Source organism: Periophthalmus magnuspinnatus, chromosome 8, assembly GCF_009829125.3.
Source record: "Periophthalmus magnuspinnatus isolate fPerMag1 chromosome 8, fPerMag1.2.pri, whole genome shotgun sequence".
Classification (NCBI taxonomy): domain Eukaryota; kingdom Metazoa; phylum Chordata; class Actinopteri; order Gobiiformes; family Gobiidae; genus Periophthalmus; species Periophthalmus magnuspinnatus.
The window spans coordinates 25,305,647-25,329,482 of NC_047133.1; the positions used below are offsets into that span (position 1 = coordinate 25,305,647).

The window sequence follows — 23,836 nt, forward strand, 5'->3', positions numbered from 1 at the left end:
TTATAACCTACACGATTTTGCACTGAAGATTGTTGTTGTTGTGAACGTGTTCATATATAGGCTACTAAAGTCATGGGCTGCATGGTAATAAACTTACCATAGGCTCGTTTCCACTGGTTCGCTTTGAATCGAGAGGGAGTCGCACCAAACAAACCCGCTCCAAGGCGAGCCGTGCCAGAGGAAAAAAGGCTGTCAAATAGCACACAGCTAATCTTTTAATATTGAAAAAGACAAGACACATACCCAAACATGGCACTTAGAAGGAGTTGTTCACACTTGAAACACTCAACAGGCCGCACTTGTTTTTTGGGCTTTTCGCCAGTAGATGATAGTAAAGGACCGCACGGCCCGGGCCGGAGGCGCAACCTGATGCAACTTTTCTGGTTCGACGAGCCCGCCCTTCATTGCCGACGCAAAGTCTTCAATTGGTTGAAAACTTAGAAAGACTATTGTTATTGGGTGTTACAGCTGTCAATCAGTCTATTTTTCAGGTGATTTTTGGAACGATAGAAGGGGTCCACGATACTAAGGTAGGTCCAAGTATGCGCGTAAAGTCTGGTCTTTAAAGGTGTTTTTGCTGTCCTATGGATCACTGAGCTATTTACACATGTTTGTTAATGTTCTTATGTTAGTTAAGTGGTTTGTTTACAATTGCTGTACTGCAAGCTAAAGTAGCCTGTGCTATACCAATAGCACAATTGCAAGTGTCATTGTAACTAGGCCTAATAAGTATGTTCCTCCTAAGTTGCAGGCAGTATGAGTGTGGGCTTCATAGGAGCTGGTCAAGTGGCCCATGCCCTGGTCAGAGGCTTCACTGCTGCGGGTGAGTCATGTCCAGCCTACATACAGGAGTCTACAGGAAACTTATTGTGTTATTGATGTGTGTTGATTGCAATCATATTTGTGTACATTTATCCCTAAGGCGTGATTGCTGCCCACAGAATCACTGCTAGCTCTCCAGACACTGATCTCCCAACAGTGCATGGTCTGCGGGTGGGTTGACCTAATCAATACATTTCTGTAGTACCAACAATTTCATTACTGTTTGAAAACAAACAAGATGTTTGTTACCGTAATGATGACTAGCATTAAATGTGTCTTAACTGAAAATGTATACATTAATGCAGATGTTTCATTCTTACAGAAAATGGGTGTGAATGTCATCACAAGCAACAAAGAAACTGTGAAGAAAAGTGATGTCCTGTTTCTGGCAGTGAAGCCTCACATCATTCCTTTTGTGTTGGACGAGATTGGACCAGATATTGAAGAACGGCATCTTATTGTGTCCTGTGCAGCAGGTGTCACTATCGGCTCCATAGAGAAGGCAAGGAAGAGTCCATTATTTGGCCTGTCTTCAGCCATTAAGTATTTCTGTGTCCTGCTAGGCCACATAAAGGGGATATGGAATGTAGATACTGCTCCACTGATACATTAATAAAACAGGCACATAGGTTTTGTGTTCCACACTTACACAAGCCTCTCTTGACACAAACACCAAAGCATTTCTCACTAAGGGACAAAATAATCTGTCGTAACGGTGCGGATAGGACCAAAAGATGCAGACCAGAGCAGTTTTAACAGTGTTTATTTACAGCGGTGAAAATGCAGTCTTTAAACAGGTCACAAGAGCAGGTACAGGAACCGGGGAGCGGGAGACGGGTCAGGCGGGTGCGGTGCAGGTAGAGGCGGGCAGGACAGGACCAGGACGGGGATAGAAGCAGGTGCGGTACCAGGGCAGGCGGATCAGACGAAGACCAGAGCGGGGAGCGGGTGACAAACCAGAGACCAGGACCGGACAGGAGACGAGACGAGCAGGAGACGAGACGAGCAGGAGACGAGACGAGCAGGAGACGAGACGAGCAGGAGACGAGACGAGCAGGAGACGAGACGAGCTGGAGACGAGACGAGCAGGAGACGAGACGAGCAGGAGACAAGACGAGCTGGAAGCGATACCGGGACTGGAACGTGGCGGCAGGAGCTGGGCGAGTAGAGGCAGGAATCTGGAGGGTGCATAAATCCAAATGAGCATTTGCAGGAAAGTACCATATAACAAAGCTTAGCAAGAAACATTCACGTTTTACACGCGGACGGTCTGGCACCGAGTGTAGACTGCCAAGCCTTCTTGTACTCAGCAGCAGGTGGTGGTGATTAGGCTGATGCACCCCAGGTGTGCACGGGAGGAGTCAGGCACTCCACCCAGCTCCAGACACACAGGTAGGGGAGGGGGAGAGAGCACGGGAGGACAGGGAAAACTGACATCATGACAGTACCCCCCCCCTAAGGTCCACCTCCTGGTGGACCCCCAGGCTTGTCAGGATGAGCGCGGTGGAAGTCTCTCACCATGTCGGGGTCCAGAATGCGTGCCCTGGGCACCCAGGATCGCTCCTCCGGACCGTAACCCTCCCAATCGACGAGGTACTGGAGGCCCCTACCACGGCGACGAACGTCAATCAGGCGGCGGACGGTGAACGCCGGGTGGCCGTCAATGACTCGGGCGGGCGGTGGGGGATCGGCCGGAGGGCACAGGTCGCTGGTCCGGACTGGTTTAACCTGGGAGACGTGAAAGGTCGGATGAATCCGGAGAGACGGGGGTAACTGGAGGCGCACCGCCGATGGATTTATGATCCTCATGATCTTAAACGGTCCCAGGAATCGGGGGGACAGCTTACGGGAGTCCGTCTTCAGCGGGACCGTCTTGGCGGAGAGCCAAACCATCTGGCCAGGTTGGTATACGGGCGCCGGGACACGGTGGCGATCGGCCGTCGCCTTAGTGCGCGCTCCAGCCCGAAGAAGGGCCGCCCTGGCCTTCTTCCAGATCCGGCGACAGCGCTGGAGATGGCGCTGAACAGACGGGACGGCGAGGTCCCTCTCCTCCGTGGGAAAGAGAGGGGGTTGATATCCCAGCGATGCCTCGAAGGGAGACATACCAGTGGCGGAACTCACGAGGGAGTTGTGAGCGTACTCTATCCAGGGCAGGTGAGTACTCCAGGTCGCGGGGTTGGCGGAGGCTGTGCACCGTAGGGCCGACTCCAGGTCTTGGTTGGCCCGCTCCGTCTGCCCATTAGATTGTGGATGGAACCCGGACGTGAGGCTAACCGTGGCCCCCAAACTGTTGCAGAAAGACCGCCATACCTGAGAGGTGAATTGGGTCCCTCTGTCGGACACGATGTCCACCGGGATGCCGTGGAGTCGGAAGACATGACTGGTCAGCTGGTCGGCAGTTTCTTTGGCTGTGGGGAGCTTAGGCAGGGCAACGAAATGGGCGGCCTTGGAGAAGCGGTCCACAATGGTGAGAACCACCGTGTTCCCCTGGGAAGGGGGAAGGCCCGTCACGAAGTCCAAGGCGATGTGGGACCAAGGGCGACGAGGAACTGGGAGAGGATGCAAGAGACCAGAAGGGGGTGAGTGGGAGGCCTTGGCCCGAGCACATACCTGGCAGGCGGCGACATAAGCCCGGGTGTCTGTGTCCATCGTGGGCCACCAGAAGCGTCTCCTGAGGAGGGAGAGAGAGCGACCGGCACCAGGATGGCAGGCGAAACGGGAGGCATGGACCCACTGGAGCACCTGAGACCGGACAGAATCGGGAACAAACAGTTTATCTGGAGGGCCGTTACCTGGGTCGGGGTCGTTGGTCTGGGCCTCTCGGACGGTGTCCTCGATATCCCAATGGACCGCGGCCACCACACACGAGGAGGGGATAATTGTTTCTGCGGTGACCGGGCTATCCTCCAGGGCGAACTGGCGGGAGAGGGCATCTGGTTTGACGTTCCGAGATCCGGGGCGGTAGGTGAGGAGAAAGTTGAAGCGGCTGAAGAAGAGGGACCAACGAGCTTGACGGGGATTGAGGCGCCTGGCGGACTGGATGTACTCCAAGTTTTTATGGTCGGTCCAGACGATGAATGGTTGCTCCGCCCCTTCGAGCCAGTGGCGCCACTCCTCCAAGGCCAGCTTTACGGCAAGGAGCTCCCGATCCCCCACGTCATAATTGACCTCGGCCGAGGACAATCGCCGGGAAAAGAAGGCGCAGGGACAGAGGCGGTTGTGGGGGTCGAACCTCTGCGAAAGCACGGCCCCCACTCCCGAGTCGGAGGCGTCGACCTCCACGATGAATTGCCGTGAAGGGTCGGGCTGGTGCAGGATGGGAGCGGAGGTAAATAGTCTCTTAAGCTTCTCGAAGGCTGTCTGCGCCTCAGGAGACCAGGCAAACTGCAAGGCAGGAGAGGTGAGTTTAGTTAAGGGCGAGATAACCCTACTAAAATCCCGGATGAAACGTCTATAAAAATTGGCAAAGCCGATAAATCTCTGGAGCTGTCTCCGGCTGGTAGGAACGGGCCACTCAGTGACAGCCTGGATCTTTTCAGGATCAGCTCTTACTTGGCCCCGCCCCACAATGAAGCCCAAAAAGCTGACCTCCTCTGCGTGAAACTCGCATTTCTCAGCTTTCACGAACAGTTTATTCTCGAGGAGGCGCTGGAGAACCTGGCGAACGTGCTGGTGATGCTCCTGGGGGGACCGCGAGAAAATCAAGATGTCATCCAAGTAAACAAAGACGAATCGGTTAAGGAAATCACGGAGCACATCGTTGATGAGGGCTTGGAATACGGCAGGGGCGTTGGTGAGACCGAAGGGCATAACCAAGTATTCGAAATGTCCCAGGGGTGTCTTGAAGGCCGTCTTCCATTCGTCTCCCTCCCTGATGCGCACCAGGTGGTACGCATTCCGCAAATCCAACTTGGAGAAGATGGTCGCACCGTGGAGGGGCGTAAATGCCGAGTCCAGTAAGGGAAGCGGGTATTTATTCTTTACAGTTATATTGTTCAGACCCCGGTAATCAATGCAAGGCCGCAGGGATTTGTCCTTCTTAGCCACAAAGAAGAACCCCGCTCCCACGGGTGAAGTGGACGGGCGGATGATTCCGGCAGCCAGGGACCCACGGATATAGTCCTCCATTGACTCGCGTTCAGGTTTAGACAGGTTATATAGCCTGCTAGATGGTAGTGGGGCACCCGGCAGGAGGTCAATGGCGCAGTCATATGGGCGGTGGGGCGGTAAAGAGAGGGCCTTGCTCTTGCTAAAAACCTCCCCCAGGTCGTGATATTCAGCAGGCACCGAGGACAGATTGGGGGTGTCTGGGGACGGATCAGCGACAGGAACGGACCTCCCGGCCGGAGGGAGGGCGGACCGAAGGCACTTGGCGTGGCAATCGGGACTCCAGCCCGAAACTCCGCCCCTGGCCCAATCGAAAACAGGGTTGTGGGCGCGTAGCCAGGGGTAACCAAGGACCAGAGGAGAAGCGGAGGAGGACAGGACATGAAACTGACGGTTCTCTTGGTGGTTGCCGGACAGAATCACGGTGACAGGTTCTGTGATGTGAGTGATGTGCCCCAGAAAACGTCCATTGAGCCCCTGGGCATTTAAGGGGCGTTCGAGGGGCTCCAGGTAGACCCCGAGCTGCTCCGCGACTTGGGCATCAATAAAGTCCCTCTCAGCCCCGGAGTCGATAAGGGCGGAAACGCATAAGGTCTCTGTGCGAACGCACAGGGTGGCGCTGAGCCGCAGTCTATTAGAAGAGTCCAGGATGTGTTGCTCGCCCACCAGTACTCCCAGCGCTACTGGTGGGCCCCCCCTTTTGGCCGAACTGGGCAAGTGACCACATAATGTCCGCGCTCACCGCAGTAGAGGCAAGCCCCGGCCAGACGACGCCTCCGTTGACGCTCCTCGGCCGACACAAGGGTCCTGTTGAGTTGCATGGGCTCATCCGGCGGGGGCGGGGCAGCGCGTGGCTCCGGCGGGGCCGGTGACCGGCGTCTCTCTCGGCGACGAGCCCGTAGGCGGTTGTCTATACGGTGAGTGAGGGAGATGAGGGTCCGCAGGTCGGGGGGTTCGTCCCGGGAAACCAATTCATCTTTCAAAGTCTCGTTCAGGCCCCGCACAAACACAGCCCGCAGCGCGCTGTCCGTCCAGTCCAGCTCCGCCGCATGTGTCCAGAATTCAATGGAATAATCCGCTACCGTCCTGGAGCCCTGGCTGAGAGTCAATAACCGGGAGGCAGCATTGTCCTGGTAGTGCGGGTGGTCAAACACCAGCTTAAACGTGGACACAAATTCATTAAAATCCAGGCTATCCACAGACGTCTTCATTAGGCGCGCCTCTGCCCACTGGAGAGCTCTGCCCCGGAGTAATCCACATATATATCGGATCTTGGTGGCCCCCGAGCTGAAACGAGAAGGGCATTGCTGGAACATGAACTCGCACTGGAACAGGAATCCGCGACAGAGGTGAGGTTGTCCAGCATACGGCTCCGGATCCGTGCCTCTCGGCTCCGGGAGGCATGGTGGCGCTCCAGCTGCAGCAGGCGGGGTGACGAGGAGCGCGGCCACCTGGTGGTTAAGCTGTGCCACCTGCTGGGACAATGTCTGATTTAGCTCCAATAGAGTTCGAATGGATTGTTCGTGCTGACCCAGCACCGCCTCGGGGTGAGAGTGCGTGAGGCGGCGCGTCTGGTCCGGATCTGAGCCTGCTTGGTCCATAGTGGCCAGACCGTTCTGTCGTAACGGTGCGGATAGGACCAAAAGATGCAGACCAGAGCAGTTTTAACAGTGTTTATTTACAGCGGTGAAAATGCAGTCTTTAAACAGGTCACAAGAGCAGGTACAGGAACCGGGGAGCGGGAGACGGGTCAGGCGGGTGCGGTGCAGGTAGAGGCGGGCAGGACAGGACCAGGACGGGGATAGAAGCAGGTGCGGTACCAGGGCAGGCGGATCAGACGAAGACCAGAGCGGGGAGCGGGTGACAAACCAGAGACCAGGACCGGACAGGAGACGAGACGAGCAGGAGACGAGACGAGCAGGAGACGAGACGAGCAGGAGACGAGACGAGCAGGAGACGAGACGAGCAGGAGACGAGACGAGCTGGAGACGAGACGAGCAGGAGACGAGACGAGCAGGAGACAAGACGAGCTGGAAGCGATACCGGGACTGGAACGTGGCGGCAGGAGCTGGGCGAGTAGAGGCAGGAATCTGGAGGGTGCATAAATCCAAATGAGCATTTGCAGGAAAGTACCATATAACAAAGCTTAGCAAGAAACATTCACGTTTTACACGCGGACGGTCTGGCACCGAGTGTAGACTGCCAAGCCTTCTTGTACTCAGCAGCAGGTGGTGGTGATTAGGCTGATGCACCCCAGGTGTGCACGGGAGGAGTCAGGCACTCCACCCAGCTCCAGACACACAGGTAGGGGAGGGGGAGAGAGCACGGGAGGACAGGGAAAACTGACATCATGACATAATCATAACGGCACCTTTGAAATAGTTATTCAATGATTGCTGTTTTCAGAAGCTGAAACTGCATCGACCGTCTCCAAAGGTCATGCGTTGTATGACCAACACTCCTGTCGTGGTGCGAGAAGGGGCCACAGTCTATGCCACTGGAACTCATGCGGAGGTGGAGGATGGAAAGCTTCTGGAGCAGCTAATGGCCAGTGTGGGCTACTGCACTGAGGTTGAAGAGGATGTGATAGACGCTGTCACAGGCTTGAGTGGCAGTGGCCCCGCCTATGTGAGTCATTCTGATCACATTTGTACAGCAGTTGTTAAAAATGTTGCCCTAAAGATGTTGATTGTTGTTTACAGGCATTCACTGCAGTAGATGCTCTTGCTGATGGCGGGGTAAAAATGGGGCTGCCCAGAAGACTAGCCGTACGACTCGGGGCACAAGCCTTACTGGTAGGCCATACATTGCAATACTGCATATAATAATATATAAATGAATAATAAGAATAATATGGAGTTCACCCATTTACTGTAGTTTGAAATTTAATCCACATATATTTTCAGTACACAGAAAATAAATTGTATTCACTTTAGTTGTGTTGACTATTAATGATTTTGTTTTATGAATGTTAAAGTATTTTTCTCATTAAAGTGTTTGATGTAGGTCTATTTTAGTCCACAATAGGGTCTGAAAAAAAAATCAAAACATGATACATTCAAACCCCAAATCACAAATGTCTTGTTTGTTTTTGAAAGGGAGCTGCTAAAATGCTGTTGGATTCAGAGCAGCATCCTGGGCAGCTCAAGGACAACGTTTGTTCACCAGGGGGAGCCACCATTCACGCACTGCACGTCATGGAGAGCGGAGGTTTCCGCAGCCTTTTGATTAATGCTGTGGAGGTCTCCTGTGTAAGGACGAAGTAAGAATGACTAATTGCAATGTTTATCAAATAACTTGGATACTGTATTGTTTGGTGCGCATGTTTTAAGATTGTGTAATTACACTGTAATTAAAATAGCGTGTTCATTGTAGCCAGTGCCACTATATTTTTGTATATAGATTTTGCAAAAGTATAAAATAAAATTAAGAATTATGTAATATTAGTAATATAGTTTCAAAATTAAAGACCGTTGACTAATGAACAAAATTAAAAACAAGTTTCCACACATTGCTATTTTCTTTGCTAAAATGTTCAAGATCTTTTCACCACCGTCCTGTTCTTTTTTTTTTTTTTTTTCCTAAAAGGGAACTCCAGTTTTTGGCTGACCAAGAGAAAATCTCCCCAGCTGCTATTAAGAAGACAACTCTTGACAAAGTACTGCAGCAGCCAGGTGTGAGTGCAGATGCTGTTGGAGTTAGATCTCATGGGATCAGTATGTTTGGTAATCCACGACCAAAGAAGAGCTAAGGGTGAAATTCTGGGTGAAGACTGGTGAAATGTCCCGACATTAACATTCAGTCACTCCTTTGGTTATGCAGTCTTTGTATTAAACTACTTTTAAATTGTACTTAAATAGGTCATGGGGTCACTGGTGGGATTGAAAACTGTGACATATAATACGCTATTTTTCTTTTTATTTAAAAAAAAAAAAAAAAAATTAAATTGGTCTGTTTTATCTACCTCTTTACATTACCTCTATATATTTTGTTATATAAATAATAAAATGCATTTCCAATATTTTTTTTTTCTGCCATTTCATAAAACATTGTCTAATGGTGCAGTACTGTGGCATTGTTCAAATATAGAACATCTTCACTGTTCTTTCATGTGTTATAGCCACAGTGTATGGTTATAGCCCTGTTATAAATAAAATGTGTGCATGTTGGGTTAAATTGACTCCTTTCTTGTGAGAAAAGAAAATACTTCATGAATGAAGACACGTGACCAAACACGGTGACGTCTGGCTTCGTTACAAGAGAAAGGAGTCAACAAGGGAAACACGGTTGGCATTTATTGGGAAAGCGCTATCAGCTCGCTCTGTCTTCTTCAAGAGCCTCCAATGATTCCCCTCGCGAGTTACAACATAAGAAGAGGATCTTAAAAAATAAACTTCAGGTGGGACCAGCCTGAACCTGGGTATGTGTGTGATGAGCGAATAGCACTGGTGTTGTTATGCTGAGTGTGCATGCCTTTGCCTCGCTGCCGCTGACAGGCTGGTGCAGCTAGCAGTGCGGGCTAACCGCGAAACAGCAGGATGCGTCAAGTTAACCAGGATATTAGCGCAACTGCGCTTCAAATTAAGCTGTCTTTTTAATGATAGACTAATCGCAATGCCACCACATTAAGTGTCTATAGTTTATTGTTGCTAAAAGTGAGACTCTAGCTTTGCGTAATAGCGTGCGTAATCTCCGCGTAAAGCGTATTCTCCTCACCAATAAATGATTGTATGAAAGGTTGGCGTTTTCCGGAAATGTATTAAATTGTGCATAAATTGACATCACTGTTACTATGCTGAGATGGCAGCTAATATCTGTATACAGATGTGAACTGATAATAAAACTAATAGTTGGTTTTATTGTGGCGCCAAGCACAGAAATTCCCCGCGTTTAGGCTGATTTCTATGGTTACAGAGACGCACCGCGCGGTGTTACAGTTGTAGTAGGACGTCGGCACAGCACGGGGATTTCCTCGCTTGCTTGTTTTGTAGGAGGGGAGTTGTTTGCCAATTTGACAGCAGTGTGAAGCTGGAGACGGGAGTCGTGGAATGTCAGAACTGTGTTATGGGGTTGAACTTACAATAAATAGTTGCATGAATTGTATTTAATATTCTTTATATCATTGCGCTTCTCGGGGGCTTGTCAACTCATGCGCTTCTTGGTGTCCAAACCTGCTGCTTCATCACCTCGCTGTGAGAAGGAGAAAGAGCAGGCACAGGCAGCGCTGTAGCGAAAGCAGGTTGGTTGCAATATTATTTTAAATAGATTTTTTGTCGGTGCAAATGTGATTGTTTCCTTTAGGCAATGTTTAAGGGTTTTGTATGTTGGAATTTTATTTCAAATTATTGCATGTATTGATTTTACCTGAATTGTCAGGTCATTTAACCACTGGTTATATTAACAATGGCAATGGCTTTTTGCCGTTCTCGCCGTTACTGATTCCCTTAAGCGTTTTAAGCAGTGATGTTTTATTGTCAAACAACAAACAAGCCTCGGTATTTTTATCATGCTGAATCATCACTATGATGTATTTAGTCGTTCTCTGAATCCACCCCGAAATATGGCACCACCGGACAAAGGTCTGCTCGATAGATAAGGGTCGATGGTTATCACCAAGCCGCTGTTACTAAGACGATGGATCGAAAGTGTGATGATTTGTCGTGAAGTCAGACAGAGGAGCGCGAGCATCAAGTGATGACCATCATGCATTTATCAATAGTCTAATCTACATTCAGCGGAGAATGCGCGTTTTATTGCAGCGCTGTCATGATGTACATCAACAAACAGGGCAGAGCACATTTACACCAAGTGCCTCGTGTCAACTGTAGTGTCAAATCAATTATAGGAATGCATGATAAGCACTATATTATTCCGCTGAACAAATACAGGTTTTGCACGTGTAATAAAGATGCAATAACTAAGTGTAGCTGATCAATAGAAAACATATTTCAACAAAATTTATCATAAATTATGAATTGCCTCTTTCTTCATTGTTTTTTTGTTTTTTGTTTTTTTAAATATTACTTTTTACCCCATTACAGAATGGATTTTTAACAACTATACTAATTTATGATAAATTCCTTGATGAAAAGTTATTAATGGCTGAAACAACTGATTGTATTTGCAGACCTACAGTCTATGTATTGTTACAACTGTATGTAGCCTATTCATATCATTTTAGGACACATTTCAAGATTACTTTTTTCTTGTGTCGCTTTTCTCTATGTGCATCATCATTTCTCATCATTTGGCAGCTGCTCTTGTTTCTCTATGTTGATCATGATGAAATTTGCTGCCTATTAGACAGCATGCTTATAGAGGGTAGGTAATGAATTATCCATGGAGAATCTCTTTGCAATTTGAAAAGTCACCTTGGAAACTATTGGGTGTATAGGCAGTGCTTAACAGATAGAAGTTGCGCATTCTTGCTCAGATATTCACCTTATTTCATCATCTCTGTTCTTGTGAGCGGGGCATTGAAGTGTGTTTAGCAGACAGGCCAGCCTCGCATCAGAAGCTCGGGCTTTTGCAATAAAGCGTAATGCCCAACCCTGCCTTTCTCTGCAGGTAACAAGAACAGATGAAGGCCCTTATAACATCCGGATTCGGCTGGTAGCAGTGTGTGGACGGAGACTGGGAGTGGTGATCATCTCTGAGATTTATTGCTTCTCGCGTTGAGGCAGCAGTTATAAAATAAGATCGGATGCCACTGAGGTGAACCAAGTGAGTGCACAACTCATACCCAGTGGCATTGTGTAGAATGGTCAACCAGTGGGGCGAGAGAAGGCGTATGAGGTTGACGAAACATGAGGCAAGAGTTAAGTAGCTAGTGTACAGGCCAGCCACCGGGACCTCTGTATAGCGAACACAGCTGTGCTTTGGGAGTAGTTACGCCTATTCAGGACAATTAATAGCCTGCAGAAAGGAACACAAATGTGAGATTTGTCCACAAAAGTGCTGCTTAAGCTGCACAGGGAAATGGGAATGCCTGGAAGGAAAGGAGAAAAAGATCAATATACTTTTTTCCCCTTTCTGCATCAGGGAGGGAACGCTGGTGATGAAACCCCTTGCAAGTGTAGTGCGGATTATGATTGCTTAGCATTGCGATATGCCCGCTGCACCTCTCAAAGTAATACTCCCATCCAGACAGGACACTGTTTGATGATTGTTGTTTGGATCTTGAGTCAGATTTGGCATGTCCTCTGTGTTCATAATTTAGATTAGCCAATACTGAACAGAGGCACATGTGCAGAGCTGCTTGTTGGCCGGTGTTTTTCTTGTAACCTACTTTTATGCGCACTGATTTACGGCTGATCCATGGTGAAAAGTCATTTAATCGTACATGTCACTCAAGGTTTTGCTCATTGTACATAGCTGCAAATATAAACATACAATATTTCAAAACAGGACTGCCCAAATACTTGCACAGAACAAGTATGCATGGGGCAGTTGTCATCGCAAAATTCTTTTGTTTGTCCTACATGAATGCATGTAATTATTTTTGTTACATCTGCACAGCAAAACTGTGGTTAGGTGGATAGATATTTGACTTTGATGCAATGGTCAGAGAATTATATGGGGATAGTGGTGTCATAAATGAAATGAGAGACTAGGGTTAGGATAACATAAGGTGGAAAATAAACATACAACCCAGTCAGTACAGTGCAGAACAGAAAATGAAGTTTAAAACATCATCTGTCACTGGATGTAATATGATCTAAGCCAATGCTATGTTATTAATAATAATTAATAAAACTTCCTGCAAGAAAAGCAGTATTAGGAAAAAAAATGACTAAACTAATTGTCTAAAGATCTCTACTTTATAACATGTTTTAAATGTATTCAGTGTTTCAAAGGAAAGTTTCGTGCCTCCAAATGAGCTGTTGTAACTTAGTCTTGTTAGGTCATTGTTGGGCACATTCACTACATGTGCAACTGGTGTAGTGGAGATGTTTTGTCAGTGTGTGGGCTGCCTACTACCCTTAGTTTCTCAGTAAACACAAGGCCGAAGTATCAAGAGCTGTTTCCCTGTTTAATCAAGTCCTGCAGGCACACAGTGTTAAAGTTAGCACTCATGCTACTGTAGCCCTATCTGAGAGCTTCAATTAGTAAAGCAGCTCTGAGCTCAGCTAATGTAAACCAGCGCACTCCAGGTCTCTTTAAATAAACTTCACATTAACACTGGCATTGGAACAAACCCGATTCCCTGGAGGCAGATGATTCATGTTTTCTCTTAAAACATGGACTTAATGCAAATTTCTACCACAAGTGTGCCACATGCATCTGCAGTATCATTAATATGTTATTCCTCTAACAGCCATGGCTAAATGTACACCAATAAATTATTGGCTCTATAGAAAATATTTTTATTTAACAATTTTTATCTTGTCAGTGATTACTTTATTTTGCACATATCTTGAACACAAATTTGTTTACTCAAAACAGCTCGGGTACTAATAGCCTTAGTAACAGTCTGTGGGAATGAGGTAACATATTGGTTTTATTAAATGCAAGAATAGTGGAATAGACGTAACTTTTAAAATATTAAGCCTGACCTTGGGTGTACAAATTGTTTTATGCATTTAGTTGATAGGATACAATCCTATTAGATGGTGTTTTCACCTTGCTCCAAATCGGTGCTGATCCAAAGTCCTGTGGCTTAGTATTTCCCCTCTACTACAAGCGTATCACATTTCTGTGTGAAAGCTGCTGAATGATTTTCTCTCTCCCTCTTTTTGTCACTCTTATTTCACGCTCTGAATACTTACTACCTAATAGCTTCCCTCCTCTCTTACCAGTGTACCTTTTAGCTCACACACTGTTGTCTCCATACACAACTTTCCCCAGTCTCCTCCTAGTAAGTCCTCTAAAGCTATCCCAGAGTCTGATTTTTAATTTGCAGTTAAATGGTGCCCGACACATGCAGCTTGCTTGATAATTGACTTCACTCAGCTGAAAGAAGGAATGATTAGATCGGAATATCCAGGCAATCATTTCAACTCGGAATAAAAGGGAGACACTAAAAGCAGTACTTGATCACACAGTTATTTTTGGCAACATAGAAAAAAGTATTGGTTTCCACTTGGCTTGAAAATTACAAAGTCACAAGTGGACAGTGCAGAGAAGGGCATTCTATTGTTAAATCAAATAATATTAGCAATGTGTTATCGTCCTTTTTTACTGTGTCCGAAATTCTGGTTATGTTCCTTGTTCCAGCAGGAACCTTATGATAATCGAGTAAGGGTACATGTCCTATCAATAATTAATAAAGGAAAATGAATATGTGATCAGGAAGACTAGACATCTGTTACTTTCATTTAATGGTGTGTTAAAAATGAATTTTACCAGCCATGTTTCTTCAGATTTATTATAATCTCTTTTATTATTTTAGAAATAGAATAAAAAAAGATATTAGAAAACTGTTGCTATGGATACAAACAGTGTCTCTAACATTGTAAAACATATCTAAACTACTGCACACCGAAAATCTATTTATTGTCCCATAAAGATTGTAATTGTAATTTGGATGTTTTAAATGTATTCATAGCCAGCACCACATTTAGCGTAAATGTGTGGTTTCTCTACAAAGCATATTACTGTTATGTCCTTGGTGTTTGGGTGAGATGTATTATTTTGGCCTGCTCTGATTTTCTACTGAAGTGGGATTGCTGGATCCGGCCTATGCTTTTGCCTCCAAACAGTGTTGCATCAGCATGCTCCTCCATCGTCTTGTTGTATTCACTTCATTAGCAGCCTGCCAGGGCCAAGTGCCCAGACACATCTTTTCAGGAATTGATCATGACAAGTGAAATTTATGTGCACTTGTGTGGTTTTGGTTATCTTTGAGGATGTGTAAGTGTGTGTGTATAAATGTGTGTGATCAGTTGTATGATGTGATGTCCCGCACTTTCATGTCTCACTAAATCCTGGGTGCCCTGTTAGTCCTCGCCAGGCAGTCGTGTTTAGTATTCAGGGAGCAGGCCGCTGTCGTAATCTGGATTCTGAGGCAGGTTGCTGGGGCTTTTTGTTTGCTCTCATGGCCCTGATAATCTTGTTACACTGCTGTCAAGTGGATCTGGCTCTCCCCGCGGCCCTGAACCACCAAGTGTGCCACCTCCAGCACCAGACGGCCCCCATGCTTCCTCCTCTTACACCCCCACCTCACTCCCCATCATCCACCTATCCCATCCTACTCTACCGCCATTTTGCGACAGCGGTTGATGGAAGAGCCTTGGTCGTATCCTTGAAGAATCACCTCCCGAGCATCTTTATTCTGCCTCCCACCCCCACCTTCAGCTGTGAATGACAGTGATAAATATTCATCAGGGGGATTCGGTGCCGGGATGCCAGTGCCTTCCCATTCCCCAACAACAAAGAGTCCCCTAGTTAATAGTGTCCATCGTAGGCTGCCCCCTGGAGGGATCCTGCTGAGAGGATAGGATCATTAAAGCCTGACACTGGTCCTATCGTGTCACATCAGCATTTATCCCACTACTACAGCCCTTCTTGTGACCAACATAAGCCGACCTCACTGCCCTCTTCCCCTGTTAAGATGCTGATAAACATGGACAGGTTGAGAAGGTTGGTCAAGTGTCTTACGTTGTGTCAGTTCAGCTTCACAAGATCCTAATTGGCACATTGGTTTTGGTCCTTGCTGACACCAGTACGTTTTTTCTCCAACCTGTTCTTCTCAAGCTCCTCTAAATGTGTTGAGTGAGCATATTTGATGAAACTCCCTCCTTCTTTCTCACCTTCTGTCTATCTCACTCCCTCTCTTGCCTTTCACCGGGTGACCACACTCAGCATTTTCTGTTTCCTTTGGGTGTGATGTCTCTCCTACACAAGCAAATCAGCTCTGATTTGTCAGCGTTCTTACAGGCAATTCATAAAAATTCATTTAAATATAGAAGACGCCCTCGTCCCAATGCTTGCACTCTGCCTTCAGATCACCCTGTGCTCGGAGCTGCTATCCTGTCCGCTTTGATAGGCTATCACAAAAGGCTGAAAAGATTACCACTCAGGATGTCATCTTTGGTCCTGGAATTAACATACTTGTTAAGTGCAAATGGATCGAATTAATACAGGAAAACAGTATTTAAGAAGAATGATAAAGCTCTTATTATGAAATATAATATTCTATAATACAATACATATAGATTATATGAAAAGTACAGCATCATAGATGACAGATGGCACACAAATGTTTTGTTTTTTTTGTTTTTTAACAGCACTCTGTAATTACAAGTTCCAGGAAAGCATTGACCTTATCCTGCAATGATGAAGAAAGTGGATGATTGCCCCATTGCTGACCTTGAATTTTATCAAAGTCATATCTCAGTTGTCATTCTAACAAGCGCAAAGAAACGCCCAAAATCAACACGCTGAAACAACCTGACCATAAGTTCCAACATATTTTAGTTTTTTCTCTCAAATATATGTACTTACCTAAAAACAAAATATGAATACATGCATTACTTTGATTATTCCTAAGATAATAACATTACATGTTCCATATTGAAAGGCCTTGGAGGCACATTTCTTCCTGCCTGTCTGGATGTGTGGGCATGCTCTTTGTCTCTGAGGTGTGACATGCCGGCTTGAGGAGGGAGCAGCTGTGCATTGGACCTTGTCTGTGTTGTGCTGCCATGCCCTGTCATTGGGAGCCGTCTGTTGGCAGCAGCCTGAGCTGGAGGGCTGCAGTCTGGGCGCTCTCCTTCCACACTGTCATATGGTGAGCTTTCAATGTGCCAAGCCATGCCTACTGTGTATCCTACACAGCTGCATGACAGGATCCACCTCCAGAACCTGGACTCTATGCTATTTTGTTGCATATTTTAGACTGTTTTTTCACACCATGGTGCTTATTGGAGAATATGGGTTTTATGAAATTTTGGAGGAGCAGCCTTTTCCCTCTCATCTTTGTAGCTATTAGTGGAGTACTTTCCTGTCTATTTGTACATTATCTGTGCCTCATCAGGCAGACCATTATCCCATTATGTTTTGCATCTGTGGTCCAAATGCTGACTGGAAATGAGTCACCACAAAGGCCGGTTAAAGGTGTTACTATCAGTGGGCTATTTCTAGCAGCCCAACAGGGATGAAAGTATCATGTTTAATGTCCTCATGTCCTCTGCTAAAGCACTGTTTATAACTGCATCCAAATGCAAGTCACCATCTGACCTCATGTTATGTTCTAGGCCATGTTACCATGTAATACTCTGAGGAGCATTGTCTTTTCTTGTTTGACTCGCATTTGACCATTTCACCTGTAGCATCACTCTGTTACCATGGAGATATCTTGACCGTTTGAGTACTCTTTCAAACAAGTCAAATGTTCAAAGAGCAGCCCGGGGGCCACTGCATGGGATGAGAATAATATTTCTTTAGGCATCAATAAAAATGCACTGTTTCTGGCACATTGGTTGATTTTCTTTTGAGACTGAAGTCATCCACTGTGTTCTTTGTGATATCTGATCTGAAAATGAATTCAGTTTGATTTTATGAAAAGCAAAAACATTTCTAGACCTACACACGTCTGTTAAAAAACAAAAAACAAAAAAAATAATTATTGAATGAGTTCTGCAATGAGTGAGCATTCTCCCTAATGTTATTGTTGCTTTCTCAGGCACTCCTGTTATTTGATAGGTAGTAGGATAAACAGAATCAGAAACAGCTTTATTGCCATTTTGTGAACAAAATTACAATTTGGAATGTACTTTGGGAATACTGTACACAATAAAACATCATAATAGTAAAATTAAAGGAATGCATAAAATAAGGTGTAAGAAAAAAAAAACAAATTACATTTTTAAACTAAAATAAATTTGCTTATAAAAATCTTTTTAAGCGCTTCAGCACTATATACACTAACTAACACATTCCCAAACTCTGTGCCTTATCTAAAAGTCTAAAAATAACCCCATAGTCTTACCTTGCATTTCCCTGTGTATCCCCAGAAACTACAATGTGCATACTTTTTGGATGGTAAACCCCACTGAGCTCCCACATGTATTTGTTTATATGCTCAATCCAAACATGCTGCTGGGCTGTGTAAAGCAGCTTACTGAGGCATTGTGCTGGCTGGGCTAACCATGATGGGTGCCTGTTTCGCTGACGCAGCATTTGTGCCGCGTAAGCACCCAGGGCCACAAAGCAATCCAGTGCGGTTGTGTATATATGAGATCACGTTCTTATCCCATACCACGGCTCACTTGGGTGCACACTCCCCACTTTCTGACTGTCCCAACACCAGCAGGGTAGGTTTCACATCTGCCCCGATTCTCCCTTAACCCAATGGTCATGGCTGAATGTACTAAACTGCAATGCCCTGGATGGTGGCTCAGGCTCTGCAGCGGAGCACCCATATCTTTGTATTGATTCAGGGGATTATAGACACTCAACAGTTGTAGTATGTGCGGCTGTCTAGACAAATACAAAGGCTGCTCTGTGTCCAAGCATGTGTTAAATTTACAACTTAATGTCTTCTTGTCTGATATTCCCCAATTGTAATTATTCAGAAACTGCTCATAAATGGTCCTAAATAATTACATTCTCCTGTGGATGACTAAGAAAAGTTTATTTTAGATTCATCAGTCTGCGATAATGATGCCAAGTCACCAATTAATTCCTCATAATGAACTGATAATATTTTGTTGCACCCCCACGTAAAACTGATGGCTTTTTTTTCCTTCTTGTCAGAAATTATTCAAATGCAAATTTATGTATGCTTCCGCTGTTATGTGCAATATTCATGACGTTCAGTGTCCTGTTATCCATGGGTTTAAAACTGAGAAATTAGGACTACTATAGCAATTAACAACTTCAAACTAAATATGATCAATATAATATAACATATAATATAACAGAAATTTGAAATCCATTTTGGATTCTTATTTATATTTTATTGTGAATTGCTAATGTCTATAGCAATTTTTTTCATCACTCTGAAACCAATCTGTATCTGTGCCTGTACAGAAAAGAAAATTGATATTTCAAGCCATTTATTTTCAGTGACAGGGCACTAATAGTCAAGGTACAACTCAGGGAATGGACTTGGCCTTTACAGCGAACTTGTATGTCCTTGACCCAGTTTGCCGGGCTTTATATTTGCAGGGCTAGTCATGCACTAGCTTCCTTGCAAGAAAATTCATTGTTTACTTTTTTACAATGTTCCTTTTTTCCTTTTCTACAGAACAGTCCGTTGTGCAGGTGGACCCGGCTCTCGTGGCATGACTACCACAAACAAAGGAAACAAGGCCTTGAAGGTAAACATGAAGCACACTTCGAGGTAGTTTTGTTATAGTATAGAAATATTACATGGAAGGGTAACACTAGTAACACCTAACTAGCCTATATACTCCTAACTAGTTAAAATTAGATCAATCTAGGTAAATGTATATATTTATTTATTTGAAAAGGAGCATTGCACATAATCAACAATCAACAAATCAAGTGTGTGTGTGTGTGTGTGTGTATATATACATATGTGTGTGTGCCTCCATGTTTTATTAAGGCTACCCTTAATAAAGCATGAAGAAACATTTCATAATTAACAAATACTTTATTAAAAAATAGGCTTACTAAGTATTTAATTATTACACTAATTACTGAGTAGCTAAGCCTCAATCATTCTTAATTAACTATTTGTTGATTACGAATTAAGTCTTTCCTCATGATTTGTTAAGGCTAATTAGGTGCAGTTATTACAGTGTTTTCCCAGTGAAATTTACCATTTACGTATTGCTCTAACTGTATCCATTTCAAGATAAGTTTCAGTGGCTTCACTATCAGGTCATCTTTTTAATCATATGCACGCCACCATGTTGATTCTGTTACAAATCCATGGGTTGAAAAATGCTTCACTTTCCCAGGTGAAGCGGGAGCCTGGAGAGAATGGCACCAGCTTGACAGATGACGAGCTGGTGACCATGTCGGTACGGGAGTTAAACCAGCATCTCCGTGGCCTTACCAAAGAGGAAATTCTTCAGTTAAAGCAGCGGAGACGTACTTTAAAGAACCGGGGCTATGCCGCCAGCTGCCGTGTGAAGCGCGTCACCCAAAAAGAGGAACTGGAGAAGCAGAAGGCTCAGCTGCAGCAGGAGGTTGACAAGCTGGCTACAGAAAATGCCAGTATGAAGGTGGAGTTGGACGCGCTGCGCTCTAAGTATGAGGCCCTCCAGAGCTTTGCCAGGACTGTGGCCCGCAACCCTGTCACCACCCGGGCTCCGATGGCCTCCGTCATTGGGCCGCTCATCCCTGGTAAAGTAGCCGCCACCAGCGTCATCACCATTGTCAAGTCCAAAACTGAAGCCAGATCGTAGTAGCAGAATGGGTCAGAGGGAGAGTCATGTGATATTAACATGGCATTGGGTTAGCTATGGGAGTTCATAATTTGTTAATTGACACTAAAACTACTGTATGCTATCTTTATGAATCAAAAAATAAGATTTTTGGTTGTGGAGCTTGTATAGTCCCAATACCATAGTTATTATTTTGTGTTGCTCTATTCAGAGATAAAAACTGCAAAAATAGAAGTAGTTTAAACATAATTACATTTTTACATAGATACTGAGAAAACATAAGCTTTAGCTAACCCTTTGGCCTGATATTATGCACTGACTCGGAATGATAAATCCAAGCAAATTGTTGGTATAAACATTATGTGTCTTTAATCAGCTTGACAAAATCCAAATCTACTCAAATTGTCAAATTGTTGGTTTTATCTGTCAGGGCGTAAGCGTGGAGCGATGCATCCAAATTCACTATTTGTTTCTGTTTACGCCTTTGTGACAGACGTTAATGAACTTGTCATTGTCAATATGACTGGTAGATGCAATAATATATGTATGCACTGAAAGTACAAAGAGGTCTATTATATTTATGGCAAAAACGATCAGCGGTTCTAAAGGATATTGTTGCAGAGTGGAGCGCCATTCCAGTGTGACAAGCTTCCTCAACAATATCTGCAAAACCTGAATGTTATTACAGTACAATACCTTCATAATTTGTGGGTACGTTGTAGCCCATAAAACCTAGTTTTTGCTCATACCGAACATCTATGTTCAAGATATTTTCATTTCAAGATATTTATTCTTCTTTTGCTTCTTTTGTAATTACCATCAAACATTTCCAAAAGAAAACTTTACTCGAGCTTTACTGTTTGAATTGTTAAGGTGTTAAGGAAACTTTGTCTAATGTTTAGTTTTTGGTTTTATTAACATAGATTACTTCCATTGTTTATAGAAACGTAAAAAAGAGAAAAAAAATCCTGTGACATCTCTTTTTGCAATTGTACCGAAAGTGGCTTACTATTGAAGTCTGATAGCTTTTCTAGTGACTAGGCGCGTACTGTGGGGTAGCGCGTGATGTGATGTGTAAGTGACAAGTTGGCAGTGTTGTTCACTGTATAGATGTCAAAAAGCTGTGCTATTATAAAACAAATCTGTAGAGCTAAACTAGGTGGTGTAAACAAGGTCAAATGTCTTGTGCATAACAGCATCTGTGATTTCCCTTTGCTTCCTTGGTGTTTGTTACGAACATAAACTCATTACAAGTTCACCATATAAAGCCAGGTAAGGCAGAAATCTGGGTATTTGGTAAAAAGCTCAAATTTATGCTTTTTTTCTTTGAAAAAAATGGGTTTTACAGTGACTTTGTCTTTATTGACTTAAGAGTCAAACCGTTATAACAAAATCAATTAACTCATGATTTTTGTTCAAATAAAATCACAGAAATATATTAATTAACTTCAACAGCGCAGCATTACAAATAAAAGGTTTACCCACTGAACTTGTATACTGTACAAATGGTAGGCGTGGATTGAGGGTCTCTTATGCACTAAGCTCCTGCTTGTTTTGCTCAGGACAAAACAGGTCACTCTAAAAATGGAAAGGCTTTTTAGACAAAAAGCAGGAATGGCAGCTCTTTTTTCTGTTTATCTCCCTCTATCAATTTTGTTTTAAAATCAGCATTTCATAAAGGGCTTTTTCAATCCACACTCGGAAAGAGAGACATGGCACGATCATGTAAAATTCCAATCAACAGCAGCTGCCCCTGGTACTTCTCCCCTCCATCTGTGCCAAGTACAGTCCTCTAAAAAGGAATTTACCCGTGAAGATGCTTTACAACTCAAGGTGAAAGTTGTAGTTGGGTAATGGCAGAATGCTCTTCATCCAGCTCTCACTCACCTGCTGGTCAGTCTGTCTATAAGCATGTTGAGCTCATAAGTACCACTTCTCATGGCTCCATGCTCCTTTGGTTGGTGGCCATACCCTATCATCACAACATGCTTAACAAACTTGCATTGACTGGTAACTGTTGGAAAAATGTATATCTGAAATCTCTACATAGCCCAGTATTGGTGTTGACGTCCGTATTGCTGTGGCAGTCTCGTGGAGTGAATCTATTTTCTGTGTCAAGTGTCTTTTTAAAGGTGTTCCAAAGTGGCACCGTTCGACCAATCTCTCAGTCTGCGCTAAAGATGGGTGTTTCACACAGGTGTATAGTATGTAGCTACAAGTAGGTATTACTGACCATTGTGAAAAAAGTGACCCTTAATATGCAACTCAGTGGAAAAGGTGTGAAAGAGTAGTTGTAAGAGTAATCAATATTGTCATAGTGCTTATGGTCTGTTATTTAATATTTCGTACTCTTTTCTAGTTTTATTGTATTATATTTCTTCCATTTTATGCTCCGATTCAAGAGCAGTTGGCCCTTTTTCATAATATTGTATCAAATTGTATATGTGAGAGCAGTTGTGGTGGTTGCACTCAAGCCTTACTCACACATTTTAAACTTTAAATAGTTTATTTACTCATCCATAAGTCAGACATGGGTCTAGTACTTTGCTCTGGAGATTGTGCACTGACTAAAGTCAATGATTCTATGATTTTTGTGTCATAAGGGCCATTTGCAATATTTTCTTCTATTGTACGAGTGACGCATGGGTTTTGTTTGTTTAGTTTTTTCTACTGCTGCACCAGTTGCTTACGCTTACTGTAGCATCATTTACATACTGCATTTAGATCCTAGCACTGTTTGTGTATCAGATTATGTATCAGATTCAGCTGAAACAGTTTCACACATTATTGTTTTTGTTGTTACATGTTCAGGAGGAGGGTAGATAAAAGCATAGAGCTCTTGACATAGGCTTTGTCCATGAAATAATGCTTTGTAACAGTTGACTGTGCAGTTTGTATTCATGGAGTGGGTCTGTGTTCTGAAGCTATAAAAATCTGAAGAAAGTAAGTAATTCAAAGTTAATGGTTTGTTATTTTTCTGTATGGGTTGTAATAAATATTGCAGTACTTTGTATGAAAAAAACAATAGTTAATTCTAACTATTTATAAATTAAATTATTGTACTTTTGCAATGTAGATAAGTACTATGTATTCACATACAGTCAAAACTGTGGATTTAAATGTGATTCTCTGAGGTGTCTAAGTTATTGATGTACATATTGTATGTTTGTTGATACAGCTTACATTATTTTCTATAAGACCAATAAAATGTTTTGAAAAAGGAGTCATAGTTGTACTGATGATCATGTGAACACTTTAAAACACTGTTTAAATTGGGGTTTGTCTTTTTGTGGTGTCATTGACCCAGTTCGATACTTGTAAAAATAAACTGGTGGGGAAGGCTTTTGCCATCCAGGGTGGGTTTGAAGACAGCGATCATTTAGATGGCACAATTTCTTTTTCTGTGATCCAAAAAAAGCTGTGGGCGACCCACTTTGCCTAACCTCAGTGGACATATTTTTGGCCCGACACGAGTAAAACATTAGAGTCATGAAGGATGTCTAGGTGTGCTTGTCCTAGATTATAAGGAGTAGTGAGTTAGTCATCTTTGCTCCCTGTGGGCCTCTGAAGCCCCCTCTGTCTCAGCACACCTCATCAAACATCAGCCT

At 44.3% G+C, this 23,836-nt stretch overlaps 3 protein-coding genes across 7 annotated transcripts in view; all 3 read left to right on the plus strand.

The window, feature by feature from the left end:
• The window catches only part of LOC117374964 (guanine nucleotide-binding protein G(o) subunit alpha-like), a 170,740-nt gene that overhangs the window by 131,379 nt on the left and 15,525 nt on the right, over nucleotides 1–23,836 (plus strand). The gene's annotated exons all lie outside the window — the stretch shown is intronic.
• pycr1a (pyrroline-5-carboxylate reductase 1a) lies at nucleotides 466–8,744 on the plus strand. Of its 2 annotated transcripts, none has more exons than XM_055223511.1 (8): nucleotides 466–530; nucleotides 752–823; nucleotides 923–993; nucleotides 1,145–1,324; nucleotides 7,336–7,557; nucleotides 7,632–7,724; nucleotides 8,028–8,191; nucleotides 8,518–8,744. In XM_055223511.1, exons 2-8 carry the CDS (start codon nucleotides 757–759, stop codon nucleotides 8,678–8,680), a joined length of 960 nt encoding a protein of 319 aa, XP_055079486.1. In that variant the 5' UTR covers nucleotides 466–530; nucleotides 752–756; the 3' UTR covers nucleotides 8,681–8,744. The 2 variants fall into 2 exon arrangements, with proteins under 2 accessions (XP_055079486.1, XP_033827262.1); XM_033971371.2 differs by having other exon boundaries at nucleotides 506–530; nucleotides 746–823.
• LOC117375115 (transcription factor MafG) lies at nucleotides 9,081–20,386 on the plus strand. 4 transcript variants are annotated; one of them, XM_055223513.1, is made up of 4 exons: nucleotides 9,081–9,349; nucleotides 11,497–11,652; nucleotides 19,121–19,193; nucleotides 19,800–20,386. In XM_055223513.1, exons 3-4 carry the CDS (start codon nucleotides 19,158–19,160, stop codon nucleotides 20,247–20,249), a joined length of 486 nt encoding a protein of 161 aa, XP_055079488.1. In that variant the 5' UTR covers nucleotides 9,081–9,349; nucleotides 11,497–11,652; nucleotides 19,121–19,157; the 3' UTR covers nucleotides 20,250–20,386. The 4 variants fall into 4 exon arrangements, with proteins under 4 accessions (XP_055079488.1, XP_033827263.1, XP_055079489.1 ...); XM_055223514.1 differs by lacking the exon at nucleotides 9,081–9,349 and adding an exon at nucleotides 9,844–10,168; XM_033971372.2 differs by lacking the exon at nucleotides 11,497–11,652 and having other exon boundaries at nucleotides 19,800–20,385.

What these genes read in the sequence shown, in the direction of transcription:
- LOC117375115 (XM_055223513.1), top strand. Translation starts at nt 19,158, where the DNA reads ATGACTACCACAAACAAAGGAAACAAGGCCTTGAAG. An exon ending in AAGGAAACAAGGCCTTGAAG is followed by an intron (nt 19,194 to 19,799) that starts GTAAACATGAAG and finishes TCACTTTCCCAG; the next exon opens with GTGAAGCGGGAGCCTGGAGA.
- pycr1a (XM_055223511.1), top strand. Translation starts at nt 757, where the DNA reads ATGAGTGTGGGCTTCATAGGAGCTGGTCAAGTGGCCCATGCCCTGGTC. An exon ending in CAGAGGCTTCACTGCTGCGG is followed by an intron (nt 824 to 922) that starts GTGAGTCATGTC and finishes TTTATCCCTAAG; the next exon opens with GCGTGATTGCTGCCCACAGA. An exon ending in GTGGCAGTGGCCCCGCCTAT is followed by an intron (nt 7,558 to 7,631) that starts GTGAGTCATTCT and finishes TGTTGTTTACAG; the next exon opens with GCATTCACTGCAGTAGATGC.